The sequence below is a fragment of the Amphiura filiformis genome, chromosome 5, assembly GCF_039555335.1.
Source record: "Amphiura filiformis chromosome 5, Afil_fr2py, whole genome shotgun sequence".
In the NCBI taxonomy this organism is placed as follows: domain Eukaryota; kingdom Metazoa; phylum Echinodermata; class Ophiuroidea; order Amphilepidida; family Amphiuridae; genus Amphiura; species Amphiura filiformis.
In genome coordinates this window covers 20,602,677-20,625,583 of record NC_092632.1, presented here as the reverse complement: position 1 = coordinate 20,625,583, position 22,907 = coordinate 20,602,677, and the positions used below count along the sequence as shown (strand labels likewise).

The window sequence follows — 22,907 nt, the reverse complement described above, 5'->3', positions numbered from 1 at the left end:
ATATACTTTACTTTTTGGTGGTTAAGATGACACTACTTTGCTTTTCTCACTTTCAAATTTATACTTCATTTTGTCAATAGCAATTAATACCTTATCAGCAGGAATTTGTGGGAAATATTTGGCATAAAAACTGGCAAGTTCTTCTTTAGATGCAATTTTAGTCTTCTCAATTTTCCCTTCATCATTTTCACACAGTAGAGATGTGGCAAGGATAGCTAACAACTTCTGGTTAGGGTAGATGATGGCACGCATCAATTTTAGCATAGTGGCTCCGGGCATAGGAGGGTTCTGTGTCACATAGTGCTTGATTATATGATCTCTGAAGTACTCAACTACTCTTGGCTCCAATGTGAAAGTCATATACTTCTTCCAACCATCAATTATGATGGGTAATGTTGAATATGAATTATTGACCTTCTGCCACCAACATATCTCATCTCCTTCCTTGGTAAACTTATAGACCTGGAAACCACATTTGTACACTGCAGATTCTTTGACAAAGTCCAGAGGGATGGCTTTGAAGAATGGATCACCTGAGCCGAAATCAATGTGGTACTTGTCTCCAGGTTTGACAAGGTTTTGAACGAGAACAGACATGTGACCATGAATACCATCCATTTGTATGTCGCATGCGATAAGAGAAACCTGAAAACCCAGAGCTTCAAGCAAGTGCTTCATGAAGATATTGTGCTCATAACAAAGACCACCTTGAGTGCTGAGAATTTGAGTTTTGATTTCATCCAATGTAGAAATATGCTGATATTTTCCAGACCTGGATATATATAACAGTAGTAGATTGGTATGGAATCTTCTGTTGGTAGAGATTGACTATTTCATCTAGAAGGGCAGCTTTGTTATTGATCAGCTTTCGTTGATGGATTTTATCTTCAAAATATCTTCAAGAAACTGAATGGCTTCTGTTTGTGATATCATTGTCATCTTCAGCAACTAGATCTGCATGTGGAAAATCACAAGCATTAATGTTATTGAATAGATGTGATTTGTGCATGGAAGGGGCAGTCTACAGTAGGGAGTGTGAGGTAGGGGTTTAGCCTGCATTTAGTTTCAACTCAAGTATATTTATGGATACGTATTTATAAATAATCATGCATAACTTGCCAATGCAAAATCGGAATCAACTGACATTTTTGGAATAAGCTTTTTTCGTTGATATCTACCGAAATATATCATAAAAAGGGGATGCTAGGATCACAAAATGCTCCTTTAAATGGATTCACATTTTGAATGAAAACCTACCCTTCTAAATAAATCCCAAATTATTTCTCTTCTGGTTAACATTTTACAGAGATGGTAGGTACTCATGTGCATGGCATAGTGTGTACATATTGTTGTATTCCGATTAACATTTTATTATTTCGACATTAGTGATCAGGTGTCTGGTACTTTCATCGAGCTGAAACAATACCGTTGTATTTCACATTTAATAATGAACCAGCTGTGTGCACTTTGTTAGGTTAGATATTCGAGGGGAACCCCACCCAAGTGCCCACATGCAGCCTGCTAGGGTATTGAGTGGGACATTAAAGGAAGGTGACCCGATATATTTGGAAAATAGAATTCTTTAAAACTTATGTATAACATTTAGACTTTTGGTATATCAAAATATGGGTCCAATATTTATGGGTCCACTTTTAAATTCTCAGCGGCACACCCCTACCAAAACCACACTTGAGTACCCCCTCCGCGAGGACAGGTTGGGGTTTTTTGTGATGCTGGGACTTTTCAAGCTCAGTCCCCCCAATAATTTCAGATGAAGTAAAAAAAATATAACCAGATACCGGGAAAAATGAAAAATTGATGTCTTTGACCTGTTTTTTGCAAAATTTCCTGACACCCAGGGGGAACCCCCCTCAAATACCCCCCCCCCCAGGATGGATCACCAAAAATCTTTGTTTTGCCAGCCCCACCCCCATGCACCCTAATGTTGAAAATTTTCCTATAGCCAGATTCTTGCTCCACATCGCAGCATGATGCGATGCTATAAAAACTGAAATCTGAGCCAGGTTTTTACGAGCTCGGCGGTGAAAATTCTCATCGCGTGGTGGAAATTTCGGTCCGCAATGGAGTTGGATTTTGTTCCACTTTATAGCATCCCGCTGCGATATCGCAGCTGTGCATGCTTGTGATTGGCTGCTGGAAAATCAAGGTCGGCAGAATGACCAACAACATCGCGCGTTTAAAAGCATCGCATCACGCTGCCATATGAAGTAAGAATCGGACTTAAGCTAATGTGCCGGATATATGACATGTGATTTGGGTTTTTTCACAGGTCTTTCTACTTGGATTTTTTAAGACAATGTCCACGTAATGAAGTTTTTGGCATGCAGCGAAGGGCCACATCAAAATTTTACCTTTAATGAAATAAGAAATATAAACTTACCTCGTAGACTGTAATTGTCTATGGTTGAATCCAGCCGAGTTTGCAGAACTACTATAGCACCCAAGCTCCTATAATTTTATAACAAAATGTACTTTTATTGCACACTCGCTGGTTTTTTTTCATTACAACATGTGATGTTCATAACCATATTAGGGACTGTGTAATAATTATGAGCCCTAGGGGAGGGTAAACTTGGGGGGGGGGACTTTTTTGCAGCTGGGAAGGGGGCAATTAAAGGCAAGTAATTTTTGTCAGGCTGGGGGTAAGTGATTTTAGCACACATTTACGGGACACCTTTTAATTTAATAATACACTCTAAAAAGGCTTATGAATACTACAGAAATGTTCAAATAAAATATTACCTGCTCACTACTTCTCACAATTATCTCCGAATTGGGATTGATTCAGACAAGCTAACTTACATACTTATAAATTGTAACTATGTTTGAAGACAAAATGTGCAGATGTTAAAAATGTGATTTATGGTTGTTATTGTTGGTTTAAGTGAATACAGATATGGTACGTCGGAAACGATCTGAAAAGAAAGGCTAATTTTGATTAAAAAGGTCACCAACAATTTGGAAATCATTACAGATTTATTTCTGAAAATGATTAAATTGCTTTACTTTTGTTAAAATAATTTAATCAATATCCAATGCTTGCAGATAGTACAGTTTTACTGGGTATCGCGAGTTTTGCACAACAAAACCAATACATGTTCAGAATAGCCCATGAATTGAGCCTTTTCCATAGGTTGTTGACTTCAAACAGGTCAGCACTTGTTGGTTCAAGTCATATTACGAGGGGCAGTCAGTATGTAATAAGAGTTGACTTGTGACGTCATATGTAGATTGTTTTCATGGCATTTCTCAATGGTTACATAAACACTGTACCTTTGTCTTTCAAACAACACATGTAAAAATTATATCACACAAATGATTACGTAACAGCATTAGCATAAAATCAATGGTGTAGAGTCCCCTGCTGAAATTGAGTCGTTTTTGTTAAGGGAAATAAAGAGGCTGAAATGAGGTATTGTTGTATTTTTTTATATTTTCTCAGGAATTAAAATATGGAGAATGCTGCCTTTTGGAACAGTAATAGAACACAAACTACCCGTTCATTGAACTATGTTTGTTGGGCTGTAAAGGTTTTAATTTATTTAAAATGCGTGGTCAAATATGTCTTACTTTTAATTTTGATGCGCAAATCCTCCAATATCAGAGGTTTTGCGACCGCCGCAGAACCTCCGATTTTTTAGTTTTTGCGCACGGTGTGGTGGTTTATTAATTATAATATTAGTTATTGTCATCCATGCGCAAATCCTCCAAAAACAGGAGTTTCTGCGCATGTTATACACAGAACCTCCGGTTTTGGAGGTTTTGCGCTCGGGCGCAGAACCTCCGGAAATGGAGTAACTTCATAACTCAGAATTAAGACAGTCAGTAAAAAGCACACAATATGAGCCATTTTAAGACATGGTTTCATTTTATGAACACATTATGGATACAAGCAAATTATAAAATGGTTTTTGTAGGTATCACATTATAAAGTATTCTTTAACATTTATACAAAGGCAACCAGAACGGCAATATCTTGGAACACATAAAATACAAACAAAAGTGAAACACAAACATGGGAAAAATAAACCATACTATTTGATCAAAATAATTGTTTTTCCAGATACTCTTCATAAATGTTTCATTTCATAGAACCGTCTACTATGTAAACACATCATTAAGTACTTTTTTGATACATCATTCACCATACATTTCATTTTCGCATACAATATTCCATATCCAATCATTTAATAATACATTTTCCTTACCAAGTAGGCCTAAATAAAAATACATTTAATAAATCTCTTTATGTATCATAACACAAACTTTACACATTACATCTACACCTGCCACCCACAGCAGAACCATTACCATTTTCCATCATATCTTCTGAAACCGAATTTAAAAAACTGTTTTTGTAACCCCAATGGTTAATCCTTGTTAACGCCTCATGAGTAGGCTCCACATTATGCAGAACTTGCACACAAGCATAGATATGTATGCAAGGAGTATACTAAAGAAACTACTGTAAAAACTTAGATAGTTAGCATATGTGCTTACTATCAAGCGCTTTTGAAAACATGAAATTGTACACAAGTTTACGACACACATTTGCAGGTTTACTTGTTCGTATAACTATGTGTATCGATGATTTGCTCATAACCCTGGCTCTTCATGTTTGCATGTTTTAAAAGCGCTCAATAGTAAGCACATATGCTAACTATTGAGTTTTTTACAGTATGCAATTTCATTGGATCCTGGCTAAGTTATATAATGAGACCATTACATGCATGGCTACAATGTGCATGCTGACACGATGCTCATTATGAACTGCACAAATCAATCGCATACGCACAATGCTTGATTGATTCAAAGTTTGGGTAATTTCCATGAGCTAAATGATTTCCTTTGACCTTTTTATACATATTAACATCCTTATTCAGATAAAGTGTCACAAAATGAAAATAAAGTTAATTTATTTTAGCCTCTGTCATGCCTCCATTATTTCATTTACAATGCAATATTTATATGAGATGATAGATGCACACATTGGACTGTCAAGCAGGAGGATTGAGCAGTGTACCTACAGAATGTCTGCGAAGGCCCGGAATTGAATAATTGGCATCATACAGCATGACTGATACGCTTAACCATGCATGAGCAATGCATTACACACCTATCTCAAAGAGGAACATATTGATATCTTGAGCTCATGATAAAATTATGCAGAAGGTACACTACACAGACCTTTTCAAATCATGGTTTTCTGAAGACAAGAGGTCAGATTATGATGTCATCACACAGTTGTTGGGAGCAGCATTGCACTAGTTGCCATGGTTGCACTTTGCATGTCACAGGCAAGTGCTTACGTGAATTTATGTGAGCGTCTTATGACACATATACACCTGGTGCACATGACCTGGATATTGGATTTGAAGAGGTCTATTCCCCGCTATGAAGAACACACACACATGGCAGTATTAATAGTCTCTTCTAGTGCTGCATCTCAACATGATCATCCTATTCACATTACTATATTGTTTGATAAACTTACTCTCAAAGGCTATCACATATCTTTTACATCACTGGTATCGCCATCTTCGAACACTTGAGAGATGGCGACTTCTTACACCAACACTGAATTCTATGTGTACATCAGTTAATCAATTCAAAATCACTCTATGTCATTTATTTCAAATGATTTTCCTGGTGTACACATAGAAATAAGCACTGGCATAAGAAATGGCCTCTCCAATAACTACTTTACATCTTTGCTGCTTTTAACCACTGGTTAACTTCATTAAATTATTTTATATGGCTATGGACTGTACATAGTATAATAACCTTTCTTGCATAATATCAAATAAATAAGCGAAGTTTTAAAAACAAAATGACAGAATACAAATTGAAACAGGATGGCCATTGTGTGGCAAGATTGCAATTGTTGTAATCTTGGTCAAATATGGAGATAAAGGGTTAAGTTTTAATACACTTTAATATCATTAATTTGTAGGTGGCACAACCAATATGGTCTAGGGAATTTAGCAAGGGATGAGAATATTGGCAAAATAAACAGGTTATTGCACTTGCTTACTTGAGAAGAACCAAATAAGTTAACAAGTAGAATATACACAAGATAGCATTCTATTCAGTGTTGCTTCGTATAAATCCATGCTTAATACTGCTGTTTCTCTGATGCAAAAAATCATATTGTATCACAAAAAAGAATGTATTACTATATTAATTTGCTTTATAAAATCATTTTCATTTTATACACACTTGTGTTAACATGAAGGAAATGTGATTAATTACATATAGGTCTGTCCGGATATGTATCCAGTGTTATAAACAAGGCAGGTACTCAATTTTCTCTGGCTTTTGGCTCCAGACTCCGCCTTCAAATAGCCCTTGAACCATTTGGTTTATTTCCAACACTGGCCGATAATTGACAGTTAAACATGAGTATGTGTCAATTTCAGTTCCGACTTAGATGAAATAGATGAGAGCCTGTTGATTTCCAGACAAAACAGCCCGATTAGCCTTTGGTTTATTTCCTACCTTGTAAAATACATGAATCATAATTTGTTGCCTTTGCTACATGCATGTGAACCAAACTCATTCCAATATGTGCCCGGGTTTGAAGTGCCAAGATATCAAAACCTCTCCAGACGGAAGTACATTGATGCAACTATGTCACCCTCCACCCACAAGTCCAAAAGCAAAGGAGTTGAATGGAAAACTCCCAAATATAAGCACCCACCCAATATGATTAATTTAAGCATCCTGGGCACTTACTGAAACAAATCAGGAATTTGGCAAACAAAACCAATTACAAGATGTAGAAGCAACAAACATATGACAATGTATATGATAATGCATGGGTTTTTAGTGTATCACTGTATATGAAAAGATTTACTACCTGTTTCATGACAATAGATCATTCATGATGCCAATTTTCCATCATTTCCATCTTACACGTTTATGACTGTTTTTCCTCTTTTAACACTTTCCATAACATGATTAGAGATTTACAAATCTCTTTTCTTAATTCAAATTACATAAAGGACATTAACATTACACATTGGCTGGACTGTTATTATAACAACACTAACATTTTAAGAGTTCACAAAAACCATGAATAAATTGCATTGCTTTTTATCATCTAATAAATACCAATTGAATACTGGCAGTATGTTAAGCTGTTGCTTTGTACAAAGCAGTTATGTCACTATATGGGGCAATTTTATGTTACGGACTTACAACATACAAATGTCAAAACATTTTGATTATAGCACCAAACATAGATTATGATGTTTTCACCATGCAGTGAATATTATAATATATAATTTGGACAGATGCTCTCAGTTTGTGAAAAGATGATTCCACATTGATACCATTTTATGTTTAAATATTTCATGTTGGTTCAATGTTGACAGTTTTGCAAGTGCTGCCAAACTTGTTCACCTCCAAATCACAGTAAATTAAATGACACTCCACAGCAAGGACGAGTTGAGTACCAAAACACTTTCTGTTATTGCAACTTTTAGAACCAAGAGGAATGAAAATATCCTATTGGACAAAAACTTACCAAATATTTCATCCTGCAAATTACACTACAGGCATGTTTCAATAAAACAAACAATTTACTAAAAATGTTTGGATCAACCAAACTAGAGCAGTTGTTGCTCAGACTTGGCAGTAACTAAAAGTAGACAAAATTTTGACAGAACCAAGCAGAATTTCTTATTTTGCCAATGCAAAGCAGAACAATTGAGGGATACTGGTATAATTGTTGGCATCCCTGTACAAGACGCTCTCACAACCAGGCAATCTCACCATATACCACCTGAGATGGGTAAGCTTACAGAATACAGTTATGATACAGTGCAGTTTGATGTCCCTGATGGTACAAGATAAGATTGCCCACAACTGTTACATGTGGACTCAGCATTGAATAAAGAGATAACATCGCAACAGCTTTGTACCATATACAGATAGCACCATGAAATATCGCATACACTTATATTATGTTTAGAAAAACAAGCCTTTGTTTTAATAATGATACATTTCTAAAGGATATCCGTAGTATTTTACTTCATAAATGATTTCAATTGATCAATCAACCATGCTGTACTTCGGTGTGGATTTTGTCATGCAACTACAAAAAAGTTGTATCAAATATATCTGCTCCAGGCCTAAACAAATTGATTGTTCAGGGTTTGAAATTGTACAGTGCCTTGATTCTCCCAAATTGTTTACTTTGTTGATTGTATAACCTTTACGCAAATCAAATTGTGATGATTTGAAAGAATCAATATGGGGATTTTCTTCAAACCTCTAACCTACTATGTCAAGAACCACTGCCCCATGATGAATAGATATTTGACACATATATTTCCGGATTTCCATCATATCAACAAATGTCAGCTATTCTTGATATAACTTTGTTGCACTCGTGAGGACCACATTACCCCAGATTTCCCACCCTTCATATCTATGGTGTCACCTGGTGACTAACCACACTATGAATCTTGAGTACAGGCTTTATTTTCATTGTGAATTAAAACTTCAAATTTATTCTAAAAAAATATGGGTTTTCAACTTAAAATAAAACCTCCATTACATATATTTGATAAATAATACATCTCTCATTTAAGGTTTAATAGTTTTTAAGCGTAGTAAAAATGGTAGTAGCATGTCTGCAACATCTGCATCATTTCATTCATAAGCTTTTCTTAGGCTACAGAATTAAAATCTCCCAGGGTTATGTTTCTTCTGTGCCTTTCAACTGCTGTTTAAAAAACACCATCAAAGTGTCTATACTCTTAATGAGAACATCCACACTATCCTGTTGCCTTGCTTGCTGCTTTCCACCAACCTTTTTACCAGGCGGCCCTGCGCTAGTGGATGGTACATCTGGAGTTGAGTCTGTTCCTTTTGTTTCTCCTGCAGAAGCACCACTTGCCTCTGTTTTATCTTTGGTTGATGATGTTGATGGTCCATTTTCTGGTTTTGTTTTTGGTGAATGAGGAACTATGTCCTCATCAGACACTGATTGTTTGTCCTTGTCTTTAGAAGAGTCTTCAGAGGCATCCTTGTCTGATTTTGAGTCTTCATTGGAAGGGCTATTGCCAACCTTCAATGATGGCATATCAGCTGACTTGTTAGATTCTCCTGACTTAGGTGATGAGGAGTTAGATGATGATGCTGAAGATGCAGTAGCATCAGCTTTCTCCTCTGTCATCTTCATCTTCTTTCTTGGTACTTCTGCATCTGCCTCTGTAACAAGATCAAAGATCAACATAAAATAGGGTTAAATAGAAGAGAATTTATACTATTGCTCAAAGCTGTCATTTTGTTCATCTTGAAAGCTTTCACATGGCAAATGTGTCTTTGTTCACTCATATGATGGATTGATATGTACGAGAGTCACAGGACTGCCTCTGGAATAAGAGTCACAGGACTGCCTCTGGAATAAGAGTCACAGGACTGCCTCTGGAATAAGAGTCACAGGACTGCCTCTGGAATAATAGTAAGTTGCATGCTCCACAAAGTTTGTAAATGATTATTGTCTACTGTCTTGTTAACACTGGAGGTGGCCTGTGTGTTTTCTGCTCTCCTGCAGCTGAAGGGGAGACACTCAGCCTGTGGTAATTTGTGGTATTTACTGGTGTTAGGGTTAAATGTCCTTGTTTCGAGTGACTTGCACTGACTTCACTACTCCATTATTGAGAATACATTGTCTAAGATAAGAATGTACTTAAACACAAAATCCACAGTATATTATCACCATACATTTTAATTCCTTGGCTGTCAACTTCACATTTGTTTGTTTTTATTATTCATTAAGAGTGGTCATTAATAAAAATTAAAATTAAGTTATGACAACTAAAGGCCCCATTAATTTGAAAGTTCCTCTGATGTTCAAAATATGATGTGGATTTTTATTTTAGATAACTGATTTACAACTGATGGGAACCCGGTTTCCTTGCAATATTACACATAATGCTACACAAAATTAATCACAGATACAAAATGTTTGATTGTGTCTTGTGTTTTTATCTTATGCTGTTGGGACGTACAAATCACCTATTTGGCAGATTTTAACCTTATAATATTCTGAAATTGTATTTGTCGACTGCAAATCACAACCTTCTTTCAAGTTCTTAGTTTAAGAATAAAAAGTAAAATTAAAATTATTTTTAACAATTGAGTCATGACTAATGTGCAACAATTTTCTAATGCGTGCATGAGCTTTGAGACAAATGTCAAATTAAAGGAACCTAAAGTGATCATTTGATTGATTTTTCTTGTCTTTGAGTCATAAATCTGATCAGAATATCTGCCCTCCCAGGAAAAACTATGTTCTTCGACCTTTCTGCTCAAATCATCAGCTTTAGATTGGGGCTTTCTGTAACTAAAAATACTGGAGCAAAATTAATGCAGAGTTTCTTGCAACAGCAAAACACTGAAAAGACAATATTCATTTTAGGCATAGTCCTCACCTAGTACACTCATGATATCAAGCGTGTGTCATCTGACAGGCTGGAATTTATGCATTTTAGTTACAAACTGGCCCTAAACTTGCATCACCTATCCTTACCTTTCTCTGTAACTTTGACCTTTCCTGTACTTTTACTACCAGCTGCTGTCTTCTCTTCACTTGCTTCTTGTTTGCTTGCTGCTGTTGCTGCTGCTGCTACTGCTGCAGCAGCCGCTGCTGCCAATCGTCTTTCCTGTGCTGCTGCTTTAGCCTGACGATGCCTATGACATGCCTTCTGGATGGCGTGTAAAGCTGGTAATAGGTTGGCGCTCAGCTGTCTGGGAGGCACTACCGAAAACATAAGTAATAGAGCTCGCAGGTCCTGCATGAGGCATAAATGTTGCAAAGAAAGCAGGTTGAGAATCAAGCTGAATCATTTAATACTGGTAGTGCGGAGTCAAATCAAATTTATACCAAGACAAAGCCCACATATGTAAAGAAATGGACACACCCCTACACATACACCCCAGATTGATAAAGGCAGAGATAGATTTCAATTCAGCAAGTCCAATCCTATCTGATGAAGGCCAATGGTTCAGTACATGTAAGTGCACAAGATAAAAAACTGTGATGTGTCCTCCCTCACCCATGAATATGCCAGGAATGTTAAAAAAAACTTATTTAGCACCTAATATCCAAAGACAAAATCAATGTTCAGTGGCGCTTATTAGAGTAAAGACAGAGAATTAGGGAAGACAGCTACATACAAAATATAGGGACTGGGTAATTGCAATCTTGACCTTTATTAATCTGACACACTGTAACACACAAGGGTTCACATTAAAACTTGCTAAACAAACACTAAAGTAACCAAATTACATTACACCTACCCCATTGAGCTTGACGGCAGCCATGTTGAGTTGTTCAGATATGTAAGTATCTATATCAGCACTCTCTGAGATGACTGTATTCACTACTGTGTTCACTACTTGGTCCCAATTTGAATTAAGTACATGCTTGTATACCTATGGGTGACAAGTGATAACAAAACAAAACTAGAGTCAATACATACCATCAGTATATCTGTGAGCACTGTTCTATTTCTTAGTCAAAATTTAGCTATACATTTTTTCACCTCAAGTTTGGAAATTACATCAGTGCTATTACGTGGTTGCACCACAATTGGCCAACAAACCGTCATTGTACCAAGGTGAATATGCTCTGCAGGATTAAATTAGCACCCAATTTGATACTGCAATCAGCAAAACATGCACCTATGTACCCAACTCTAGGTGAAATAAAGTATAGCTATTTATTATTAAAACTTTTTTGAATATAAAGCAACCTCTGTTATCTGGCCATGATGGGGGCGTTAAAAACCCAGATAAGAGAATCATGTGTAATGTTGCATTAATTGTTGAAAATTCAAAATTGTGACAACTAGAGAGTACAGTAAAATGACATAACATGATTATCTTTCAAGCAAAATGTTTTCTTTGCAAAAATCAATTTTACCCCTGCATGCCAAAATGGCCCCATTTTTACTGCACAGAAGAGGTATCTCTAAAATATACTACTTATGCTTTAAATAGTGCTGCAGTCCCACACTGGCACAGGCAAGGCAGTGGAGACGATCATTTCTTGTGATCATGCCTCTGTAAGGGTGAAAGCCAAAAATGTGACAAATTATATAGGTTTGATATTAATCAGGATACTACAAATGCATCTATTTCACATTCCATGTATATTTGAAGTACTAACCTTGGGGAAAAACATACAGAAGAATGAATTGATATTTGGGTTGTTGAAGGCTGTTCTCTCATCTATTAATGTCCCCTCGATGTAGTCATGGAATGACTGCATACTACATAGTAATTGCACACCACTCTTCTCACTTCCCTGGAAAACAACAACAAAATCAACATCAATCAAACATCATTCACACTCTACTAAGTGAAAGACAGTATGCATGGGACCTTTGGGCTGCCAAGGTGGTATATAAGTGGTCAAATGGCCATGCGGTGGCTGAGATATGATGACCAGCCAGTATGTGAGCCAAGTCTCATCCTGCTTCTATGACTAAATCAAGATAAAATTAAGAATGTGGTGATGGGCTGAGCGAGCTCAAATGCATGTACTCTGGTCAAAGAAAGCTCTGCTTGTAACAACAGGCTGTGTTGTCTCAAATGTGCATAGTGTGAAAGGGCGCCATTTTGGGCCAACAAGGTGGTTGTAACAGTCAGGTTTTGTTGGTTGAGAAGGATTATGTTTATCTATGGCATATATTTCTTCTTTTTGTGAAGTGCTTTATTTACTCTTGTAATAACATAATAAATGTGCACCTCATTTGCTTGCAATACAAAAACCAATTAAACAAATTGCATACAGTGTAACCATTCATATGGATGACTTGCACCTACATACCTCAGACTTGTATATTGTTTTCCATAATTTAGCAAACCAGTCAAATTGAAGAGGCACTCCTTCAACGGCTACAAGCACACCTGATATGAAAAACAAGACATTTCTTACAATTAATGTAGTAATTTCAAGTATTTGTTTTACAAAAGGTTACAAAATTAATTATGTAGTTCAATGTGGCAATATACAACATCCAGCCCTGGTTAATAATTAAAACTTTTAATAATTAATAATGGGAGAGCGAGTTGGCGCAGCGGTAGATTCCTCGCCTTGCACTACCAAGGTCCTGGGTTCAAGCCCCGGTCGTGCCCAAGGACTGTATGTGCATTTGGTTTATCCCGATTCCATGCTCGCTCTCGCAGGTTTTCTCCGGGCTCTCCGGTTTCCTCCTGCTTTCGAAAAATCGGTGATTAGTTGTTTGCTCATCAAAACTTCCTTCACCCAATGGAATTTGCACAGAAAATTGGTGGATGTTACTGATTGTCACACTCTAAGTGCGGATAGGCCTGCGTCTGGTTCGGCTGCAACTGGCCTAGTTGATGCGATCTGATTGTGATTATTCACAATGGCAGCAAAATTTCAGCGCTTTGAATCTTTCAAGATCTGGAAAAAGGCACTATATAAATCCAAAATTTATTATTTATTTATTATTACTGTAGGTCTAAAGAATACATGATAAACTAAAATCTTCACCTCTCAGCACAATAGCGTAAAGTTGGAAAACAAAATCTAAAAATGTTTAGGATTTTCTATTTTATTAGGACCCTGATCATGTCAAATAAGGCCCTTCGCACTTGATTATTAGTTTCCTGTTTACCGCTCGCGTCCAAAATTGAAAATCTCAAAATAATTAGTTATTTTATTTTTATTTCCAATTTTCTCCTTTAAAATAACTTTCAACTACTTCTACTTGACATTTTCTGACTTTAATAATATCAACAATAATGATGAATGAACAAAGAGTACAACTCCACCTTCACTTATTTATAAAATCAAATATTGTTGTGAAATAATTAAATGCCCGCCCTTGTCAAAACGAGTCGATAGTTGCTTGTAATAGTTCAAACCAAATAAAGAAAATAAAAGATAATTAATAATTAATAATTAAAAGTCACCTTGTCACTTTTTCAAAATCTTAAACAAGAAACTAATAATCAAGTGCGAAGGGCCTAAAGCAAAGTGACTTACTAAGACTGACGGTCTCCTCTGTAAACATGCCATGTGTTAGAGCTGTATGACACAGTGTCTCTATTAGATGATGATATGGGTGGAAGAACTCTCTCAGAGCTTTGTCATAATCAGAATCAGTACCCTGTAGAATATAACATAATAAGGATCAGCACCCTAAAGATTACAGTATGAAATGAACATTTTATTTTGGAAAAGTAGGAAACATGTAGACTGCTGCCCTCATTCGTCAACCTTCTGGATTTACGACTGAGAAAACTACATGGAAAAAAAGTGGCGGACTTTTGCAACCAGATTCTGGTTGCACATGAATATTAAGTAGGTTGCAAACTTTCATGGAGATTGCGCAGTTGTGTCCAAGACCGAGTTTGTTGTTTTTAGAACTTCAGAGCGTGATCTTGTCACAACGGCGCAGTACACACGGCGCGGTACACGGGCGCCGCTAGTCAGTCGCGCTATGGCGCATTAACCAAAGTCGCAAGCATGGGTCCGCCACAATTTGAACTGGAAGATAATCAGTCGTCACTACGAAGCATAACAGAGTACATGCGCAGTGTAGACGGCTGGTGGAATAAGTCTAGGAAACATGCCCCTGGGGTCCAAGTCACACTGGGCTATTCCAGTTGAAATCCATACACCCAAAGGCATTTTTGACAATTGAGTTATTATAATTGAATACCTGAGCAGAAGAAGGGCCCAACTCCATCAACACTTTTGTTGAGTTATTAACAAAAAACACAATATTTGGCAAAGTTTTAAGAGACAGACTGTTTTCATCTTGACGGGACCTTTAGTACCGGTACATGAACATACATTATAACATACATGTGAAATGATATATGTTGCAATGGCAACGGTACAGGTCTTTTAAGATATGATAAACTCATTTTTGTAAAATTGAGTTGGGCCCTTCTTCCACTCAAGTATTCAATTATTACCATATACAAACATATACTGAAAACACCAAAGGTCTAGCATATTTGATTCTAAAGTTTTGTGATGTCTATTTTCTTATTTTCTCGGGTTTTTTTTTACTCCATATTTTTGCCTCAATTTCAAATTTGTCGCATTTTGCCTCCATGGACCATAACGTGTCACATATATTTGTTTGTTTTCTTCTCACATACAGCATATAATAACATGCACACATATAATTTAAGGGAAATGGCCTTATCCCCCATGTTTCTTCATAAAACTAATATTTTGATATCAGAACAAAGCTTATATTTTTCTCATTACTGCAGTCAAATTTAATGCCAGAGAGATGTTTCGATTAGATGGTGTGAACAAAATGTAGTGAATTGTGGTAACCACAACCAGAAGTATGTACTATCCTATGGGCATTGATATACACGTTCTTGCTTCTCATACCAAAACCACTGTAACAATATAACTCAAAATTTAATGATAGGCCTCAATGTAAGATAAAAACACAGAACATGAACAAATCAGACCACACCCCCTAGCTTATTAGTTACTTTGTTTGTTTACTGTATTCTTACATGTGATGTTTCTAGTTGGTTAGCATGAAGGAACATTTGTAGCTCTGGTCTAGGTGGTCTTATTCCTGACTTGCTGGGAGCAGGTTTTGGCATCCTTCTTGGAAAGAAAGGCCCACAGGTTACTGCAAATACAACATGATATTGTTATTAAAATTATTATTCTATAATAATCTAATAGAGTAGCAAATTTCCTTCTACCAAATATTGAATTTCTGTTGAAAGTAATGTTCTGATATGAACTGAGATTATTGTGGTAACAAGATCTATTACCGTATGCACACACTGATGGCCACTAGTATCTTGTCACAATATTATATTTATAGTTTCATCAGCTCGTAATCGGCAGGCCTTGTACCATCGCGGATTAACATTTATATGTTGTATGTTGTAACACGCACAATATAGACCAGACAGGTAAACTATATCACTCTTAACATGGGTCTACTGTTCGGCGTAGTGGTAAAAGCCTAACAATTCCCGTCGATTACGAGCTGATCAAACTAAAACCAAATATTTGTGACCCAATCAAGCAATGTCACCAATGTTGCTTTTGAGTTATAAGTTGGTTTACCATTCTAATCCTTCTGTAATACCCAATGGTTTCAGGTATAACTTGGCTTTCTTAATTCAAATCTATATGGTATTTTCATCAAATTAAAGCCAATTAATAATTCTCTATAATGATGCAAACAGTCTGAAAATTGGATTGTCACTATAGTCCTCATTAAGTTTGATCACATCATATTTTTACCACAGGTACCTTATCAGCCCCGTAAATCCATGTATTTCTGTACCGATGTGCTCTTACCTCCTTTTCATTAAAGACCAAAATTATTAATTTCAAAAATGTTATGGCTGCTGCATGAATTACGATGTACTAATATTTTTTTTTTAAAGTGAGTCTTTTATCTCCCTCTCTACCAACCTATGGTCTATACAAATACAGGCTACAAATTCTTACATACCTGGAATGTTGGATTGCAGAAATTGGTGGTGAGCATGAGTAATAAGAGGAACTAGTCTTTGCACACACTCTTTTGGATACAGATTCACTAACTCATGTAATAATGCTGTAAGGGGAAAAACACAAAACCCAATTTTATACAGTAATGTTGGCAGTTTTTAAACTGTTTACTTTCCAATTCTAAAAACTTGAAGCAGAGATGTAATGTGGCTTTCAGGTGATATGCTTGAAATTAGTCAAAACCGGTGTGTCATACAATACTTGTGCCAGGAGACACTTACAGAAAATTACCAGAAACATTGTTAGTCTGCCGGAGCTCCTGCTGGTGCAGGAAACTCTATACCCATGTATATAGGGCCTACATAAAAGGTATATCCCTACTAAATACAACCTCATTATTGTCATTGGCCTTTTAGCTTGAAAGAGAAAATGTCTGGTCTATAAACCCCTCCTCAATTGATTTTAATCTCTTCTTCCACCTCAGCCAAAAATTCAATATAGGATTTTTTTTAGTTTTGTTAATACCATTAAGCCAAGTAGCACAACTATACATCCCTTTCCATATACCAAGTAAAATGATTTATGTGAATTTCACAATGTCTCTGAAATCTACTTCTTTTACATTTGAACAATTTAGCACCTACCAATAACTCTGTACTATATACTGCTTAATTGGTTAAGCCTATATATCTACTCATTGCTGACCTCATTCATATCTAACATTCACCAAGACTTACCTAAACTTTCTGTTCTGACTAGGTCTGGTGTAAATGAATTGAGTAATGTGAGTAGTTTGTGAGCAAACTCCATCCTCTCCTGCCACTGAAGGAGTGACTGCTTCACTTCTATACACACAAAAATATAAGAAAGATACATACATAACATGACACCAGTATTATCAATTATGTTTTTCTTTTGTAGATAATACTACAAAAGTTCAGTATATACTAAGTAATTACATCTTATGGTTGTTATTATACAAATATTAACTGTCTATGAGTGTGATGGTCGAAATATAATCACGAGGTGAAAGATGGATTGTTCCATTCCACGAGCCTGAACGGCGTGTGGAATGGAACAATACATCTTTCACCGAGTGATTATATTTCGACCATGAAACAAATTTAAGACAGTTAATATTTGTTTTAGATCACTCATACATAAGTTCTATTACTAAAATACTATTTAAGGTAGGAAATATATTTTTTCATCAACATTTGCCGTAATATACTTCACATTTTGGGGTCCACCCCATAACTAAATCGGCGAGTCTAAGAGTCAGCGCACGGCTTGGCGCAGGCGCACTACAGCGCAGCACTATCACACAGAGAGGCTGATGGTAAAAATGATAAATTTTTTATATTATTATTATTTTTTCTCCGGCAAATCAAATTTTCATTTCTTAAACATATTACATATCTTACTCTACCGGGTTTTTAATACAACACAAAACAACAACAATACAAAACAAATAGACAGAACAATTTATCACAGCACAATTCTCAAATATAATAGTGTAGACAAAAATCATCGCATGCATTAATTAAATAGGCCCCTCCAAACCTGCCATTTACGTTGATAAATTTGGTAATTTAAGTCTTTTAAATAAATAAATCTTTCCATAATGTGATAATTTTCAATTTCTTTTTGAAGAGGTAAAAAGGAGAGCGGCAATTTTGACATCTTCTTCTATAAATATAAAATTTGGTTAAAATAATAATCAAATTTACAGCATGATTACTCTTTTTTATGTCTGTTCCAAAAAAGAATATGGTTTTGATTTAAGGTAACAGGAATACCAACTTTTGTAAAAACCAGGTTTGTAGCTGAACCCAAATTGGTTTCACCTTTTTACATTCTGTGAAGATGTGCTTAATTGTTTCAGATTCCTCATTACAAAATGTGCACAAATTGTTATTTCTTTGGTTGATTTTATACATAAAGGTATTGGTGGTTAAGATTCTATTTAGAATTCTATACTGAAACCACCGCAATTTTACGTCTATTGTGCATTTAAAAGGTATCAAACAGTGCATCTTCCATTCATCATCTTGAAAAGGGAAGCCCAATTTTAGCCCCTAATTTTGTTTTGCTTTTGAAACCTTTATATTCATTAGTTGATTACAAAGTGATTTGCAACCTTTTTATCCTGAAGGATCAGACTCAAATGAAAAGGAATAAAAGGTTTTGGGATTGGGTACATTTGAATATTTGCCTGGAATATATGCTTAAAATTGCTTTTAATTGCACGAAGTACACCATTATATTCTAAAGGATTCATTTTCAAATCATACCTAGCTTCAATTTCATTCAAGAAAAGAAAACGATTACTATCGGCATGAACCAGATCTGAAATGAAACAAATTCCCGATGTGCGCCATTTCTTGTAATTAATTTCTTTTCCACCAATTTTGAATAGCTCGTTGTCCCACAAACACCAAGTTTTTTGAGGAGTATGATTCTTTTTTATATGGGACCACGATAAAAGAACCTCTTTCCAGAAAATATTTTGTATCCTTTTCGCAACTGTTAAAGTATGATTTGCTCCTTTTTCCAGATCATCAATGTTCATGCCGGTAAGCTTATTAAAAACATCAATCCTTTTTCATCAATATTACCATTTGCAATTGCGTCTGATCCAAGTACTTTTAAGTGCTTCAAAAAACAAATCTACTTTTACCAATCTTAAACCACCATCAGAGTAATCATTTGACAATTGATCTCTACTTATTTTATCTCTCTATCCCCTCCAAAGAAAATCATAAAATTGCTTTTGCAGGGCCTTAATAAATTCTTTAGATGGATTTGGAATAGAAAGAACAAGGTGGTTAAACTTTGGCATCAAAATAGATTTAACAACAGTTATTCTTCCCAATACAGTTATATTTCTTTTAGACCAGTGTTTTATTAAACCTGTCACCGACTCCATAATTTTTTCGTAGTTAATCTCTGGCATGTCCATTAAATTTGTTGAAAAATCAACACCTAGAACAGAAAATTTACCATTTTTCACCCAATTCAATTTTTTGTTTGTTAGTTTGGGGTTTGGATTTTTACCTCGAAGTGAACCGATGTACACAACATTGGTTTTGTCTTCATTTATTTTCAAACCAGATAATCTCTCAAACAAATCCAAAGTATTCAATGCTTGTACCAAACTCTCATCGCTTCCATTTAAAATAACTGTGGAATCATCAGCATATTGAGAAATTTTACAATGAATATTTTCGACTTCAATACCAGTAATATAATTATTTTTTCTTATAAGGCAGCCCAAAATCTCCGAACAGATTAAAAAGATGTACGGGGATAAAGGTCACCCTGTCTACAGCCTCGACCCAAATTAAATTGTTTTGAAGCGTTGCCATTTACCAGAACTGAAGATTGACTATTGTTGTAGAAGAGTTTAATCCATTTTTTAAAAGAAGTTCCAAAATTGAGAAAATCTAATGTTTTAAATATAAATTTGTGAGAAAGCGGAATCAAAAGCCTTTTCAAAATCTATTAAGAGTAACATACCTGGCTTGTCGTGTAACTCGGTATACAGAATTAAATCATAAAGTAACCTTATATTTTCCCCAATATACCGCCCTTCATAAAGCCTTTTTGGTCATCATTTATTAAATTGGGTAGGATATGTTTCAATCTTTCAGCAATACGAAGAAGCTAATTTATAAGTTATATTTAAGAGACTAATTGAAGGCGCCAATTTTTTAAAAACTGTTTTGCTTTATTTCCTTTTGGAAGGAGTGTAATAATTCCCAATCTCTGTGTCACTGACAGCTCCCCTGATTCATAAGCGTAATTAAGAGAGCGTAATAGAAACTCACCTAGATCTTGAAAAAGAACTTCCAAAATTCAGAAGTGAATCCATCGGAACCAGGACTTTTGGTATTTGGCATTTTTTTAATAGCAGATAATAGCTCTTGATAAGTCAGGCGCCCCTCAAGTTTTTGGAGCTGATCATCAGTTAACAGCGGAAAATCTGATCTAGATAAATGTTGTTCAAATTCCTCCAAATTTAAATCATTTTCTTTAGATGCATATAATGTTGAATAAAACTTCAGAATTTCTTCCATTATTTGTTCTTGATTATTTATATTATCACCGTGTGGGTTTTGTAAGTGGGCGATTGCCTTATTAACATGATTTCTTTTTTCTAAGTTCAGAAAATACTTTGACGGTTTTTCTCCGTGTTCTACCCATCTTGCTTTTGATCTCATCATAACTCCCTCCATTTTTTCCTTTCTCATTTCTTCTAACTCCAACTTTTTGGTATCAATATTTTCAAGAACAACAGGATCATTTGACCTAGCTTGAGCTCTTCTTCTAACTTGTTTATATCATTTTCTAGTAAATTTTCCTTGCTTTTTTTTTTTTTTTTCCTTTCTGAAGCATATTTAATCGTTTCCCCCCTAATTTCCATAAGTAATACTTCCATAAATAATTGATCACTTATAGTCAGCTCAAGTTCACTTGGGGAATTTGACTTATACTATTTAAGTTATACGGTGAAGCAGCATATTGAATTTTAACTTCCTTAATTTTTTTTTTTACCCTAGCCGTAAACTCGAGATCCCTTAACAGTAAATTGTTAAATTTCCAAAATCCTTTTCCATATTTGATAGGTGACATGTCAAGCGAAAGACTAGTAAGAGAGTGATCTGTTCGATATCCAGGTTCAATCTCTGAATTTAAATAATAAGTTGTAAGCTCTTCTGATATAAGAAAAAAGTCCAGTCTGGATTGTTTTAAAGGGGTTGGCTGGCGCCAGGTGTATCTACGAATATTTTGATTGTGAAGTCTCCATGGATCTATCAGTCCAAAATGATCTTTCAAATCCAAAACTACTTTTCTCGCTTTGGGTTATTTATTCGAATATAATTTGAGGTATCCAGTTTTGGATCCTGAACCAAATTCAATCTCCACACAAAATACAGTGTGCATTATTTATTTCTTCTACATGTCTTTTGATTTCATTATAAAAATCCGGTTTATCTTCATTTGGACCATAAATCGAAAAGAGTGTCACACGAATATCATTAATAGATATATCTACAGCTAACCAATTTCCTTCTTCGTCTGCACGAGTGTTGTGAACTTTATAATCTAATTTATTGCTAAGAAAAATGGCTACTCCTCTTGCATTTGAGGTAAAAGAGCTAAAAAAGCTTCACCACCCCATTCAGCTTTTACCATACATTCAATATTTTTATCAAAGTGAGCGTCTTGCAAACAAACAATTGAAGCGGATTTACTATTATATAATGTAAAACATCCCTCCTTTTTGTTTACCATTTAAACCCCGACAATTCATTGATATAATCTTAACATCATTAACCGTACCCATATTTACTAATTATCAATGGTATTAATATTGTTTGCAGACTACGAATATAATGTAAAACATCCTTCCTCTTTTGTATACCATTTAAACCGCTACAGTTCATTGACAAAATCTTAACATCATTAACCGTATACCCATAATTACAAATTATCATATTCAAACTCATATTTAATACTATTTGTACAGTCTTATCTCTAAGCATGCAAAGATATATCATGAAAATGTGACACCTATCAAAACAGAATATGATAAATGGTAATCAACCAATGAACTGTCTAGAATTTATGTATGAGTGATATAAAACTTGTTATTCTTTTGTTTTGATCAAGTATTTGCATATGGGTTGTAGCCTAAAGTAGTTGGTACATGTGTCTTATTTACCTTTGCAGTCCTTGTGTTTGGATGCACACCGTAGTACTAGCAATGTGATTGACAGTAGTTCTACCAAGTCCCCAGTGACATGACATGCAGTAGCCTCATGGTACATCATGTGTAATGTATTGAAGGCCTGAAAAAAAAAGTACATCAGACACTTATAGTATATTTCTAGTAATCAGACACTTATTGTATATTTCTAGTAATCAGACACTTATAGTATATTTCTAGTAATCAGACACTTATAGTATATTTCTAGTAATCAGACACTTATAGTATATTTCTAGTAATCAGACACTTATAGTATATTTCTAGTAATCAGACACTTATTGTATATTTCTAGTAATCATACACTTATTGTATATTTCTAGTAATCAGACACTTATAGTATATTTCTAGTAATCAGACACTTATTGTATATTTCTAGTAATCATACACTTACTGTATGTTTCTAGTAATCACACACTTACAATGTTTCTAATTATCATCCATTTACAGTATGTTTCTAGTTATCATATACACTTACAATGTTTCTAATTATCATCCATTTAAAGTATGTTTCTAGTAAACAAACACAGCATATTTCTAGTAATCAAGACTCATATGGTATGTTTCTAGTTCAGGTTCATTCAAGTAATCAGACACTTAAGTATGTTTCTAGTGTGC

At 35.2% G+C, this 22,907-nt stretch overlaps 2 protein-coding genes across 2 annotated transcripts in view; both read right to left on the bottom strand.

The window, feature by feature from the left end:
• Window positions 1-21: 21 nt before the first annotated feature.
• Window positions 22-5,559, bottom strand: LOC140152056 (uncharacterized). The gene is made up of 2 exons (XM_072174355.1): window positions 5,543-5,559; window positions 22-772 (listed from the first exon to the last, which is right to left on the bottom strand). Exons 1-2 carry the CDS (start codon window positions 5,557-5,559, stop codon window positions 22-24), a joined length of 768 nt encoding a protein of 255 aa, XP_072030456.1.
• Window positions 5,560-7,710: 2,151 nt separating this feature from the next.
• Window positions 7,711-22,907, bottom strand: part of LOC140152785 (ubiquitin carboxyl-terminal hydrolase 34-like) — a 101,389-nt gene continuing 86,192 nt past the window's right edge. The window contains 10 exon segments of the mRNA XM_072175277.1: window positions 7,711-9,240; window positions 10,565-10,826; window positions 11,335-11,469; window positions 12,206-12,343; window positions 12,869-12,948; window positions 14,054-14,177; window positions 15,556-15,677; window positions 16,521-16,625; window positions 17,257-17,364; window positions 22,248-22,374. Coding sequence (XP_072031378.1) covers window positions 8,726-9,240; window positions 10,565-10,826; window positions 11,335-11,469; window positions 12,206-12,343; window positions 12,869-12,948; window positions 14,054-14,177; window positions 15,556-15,677; window positions 16,521-16,625; window positions 17,257-17,364; window positions 22,248-22,374 — 1,716 coding nt within the window. The 3' untranslated portion in view covers window positions 7,711-8,725.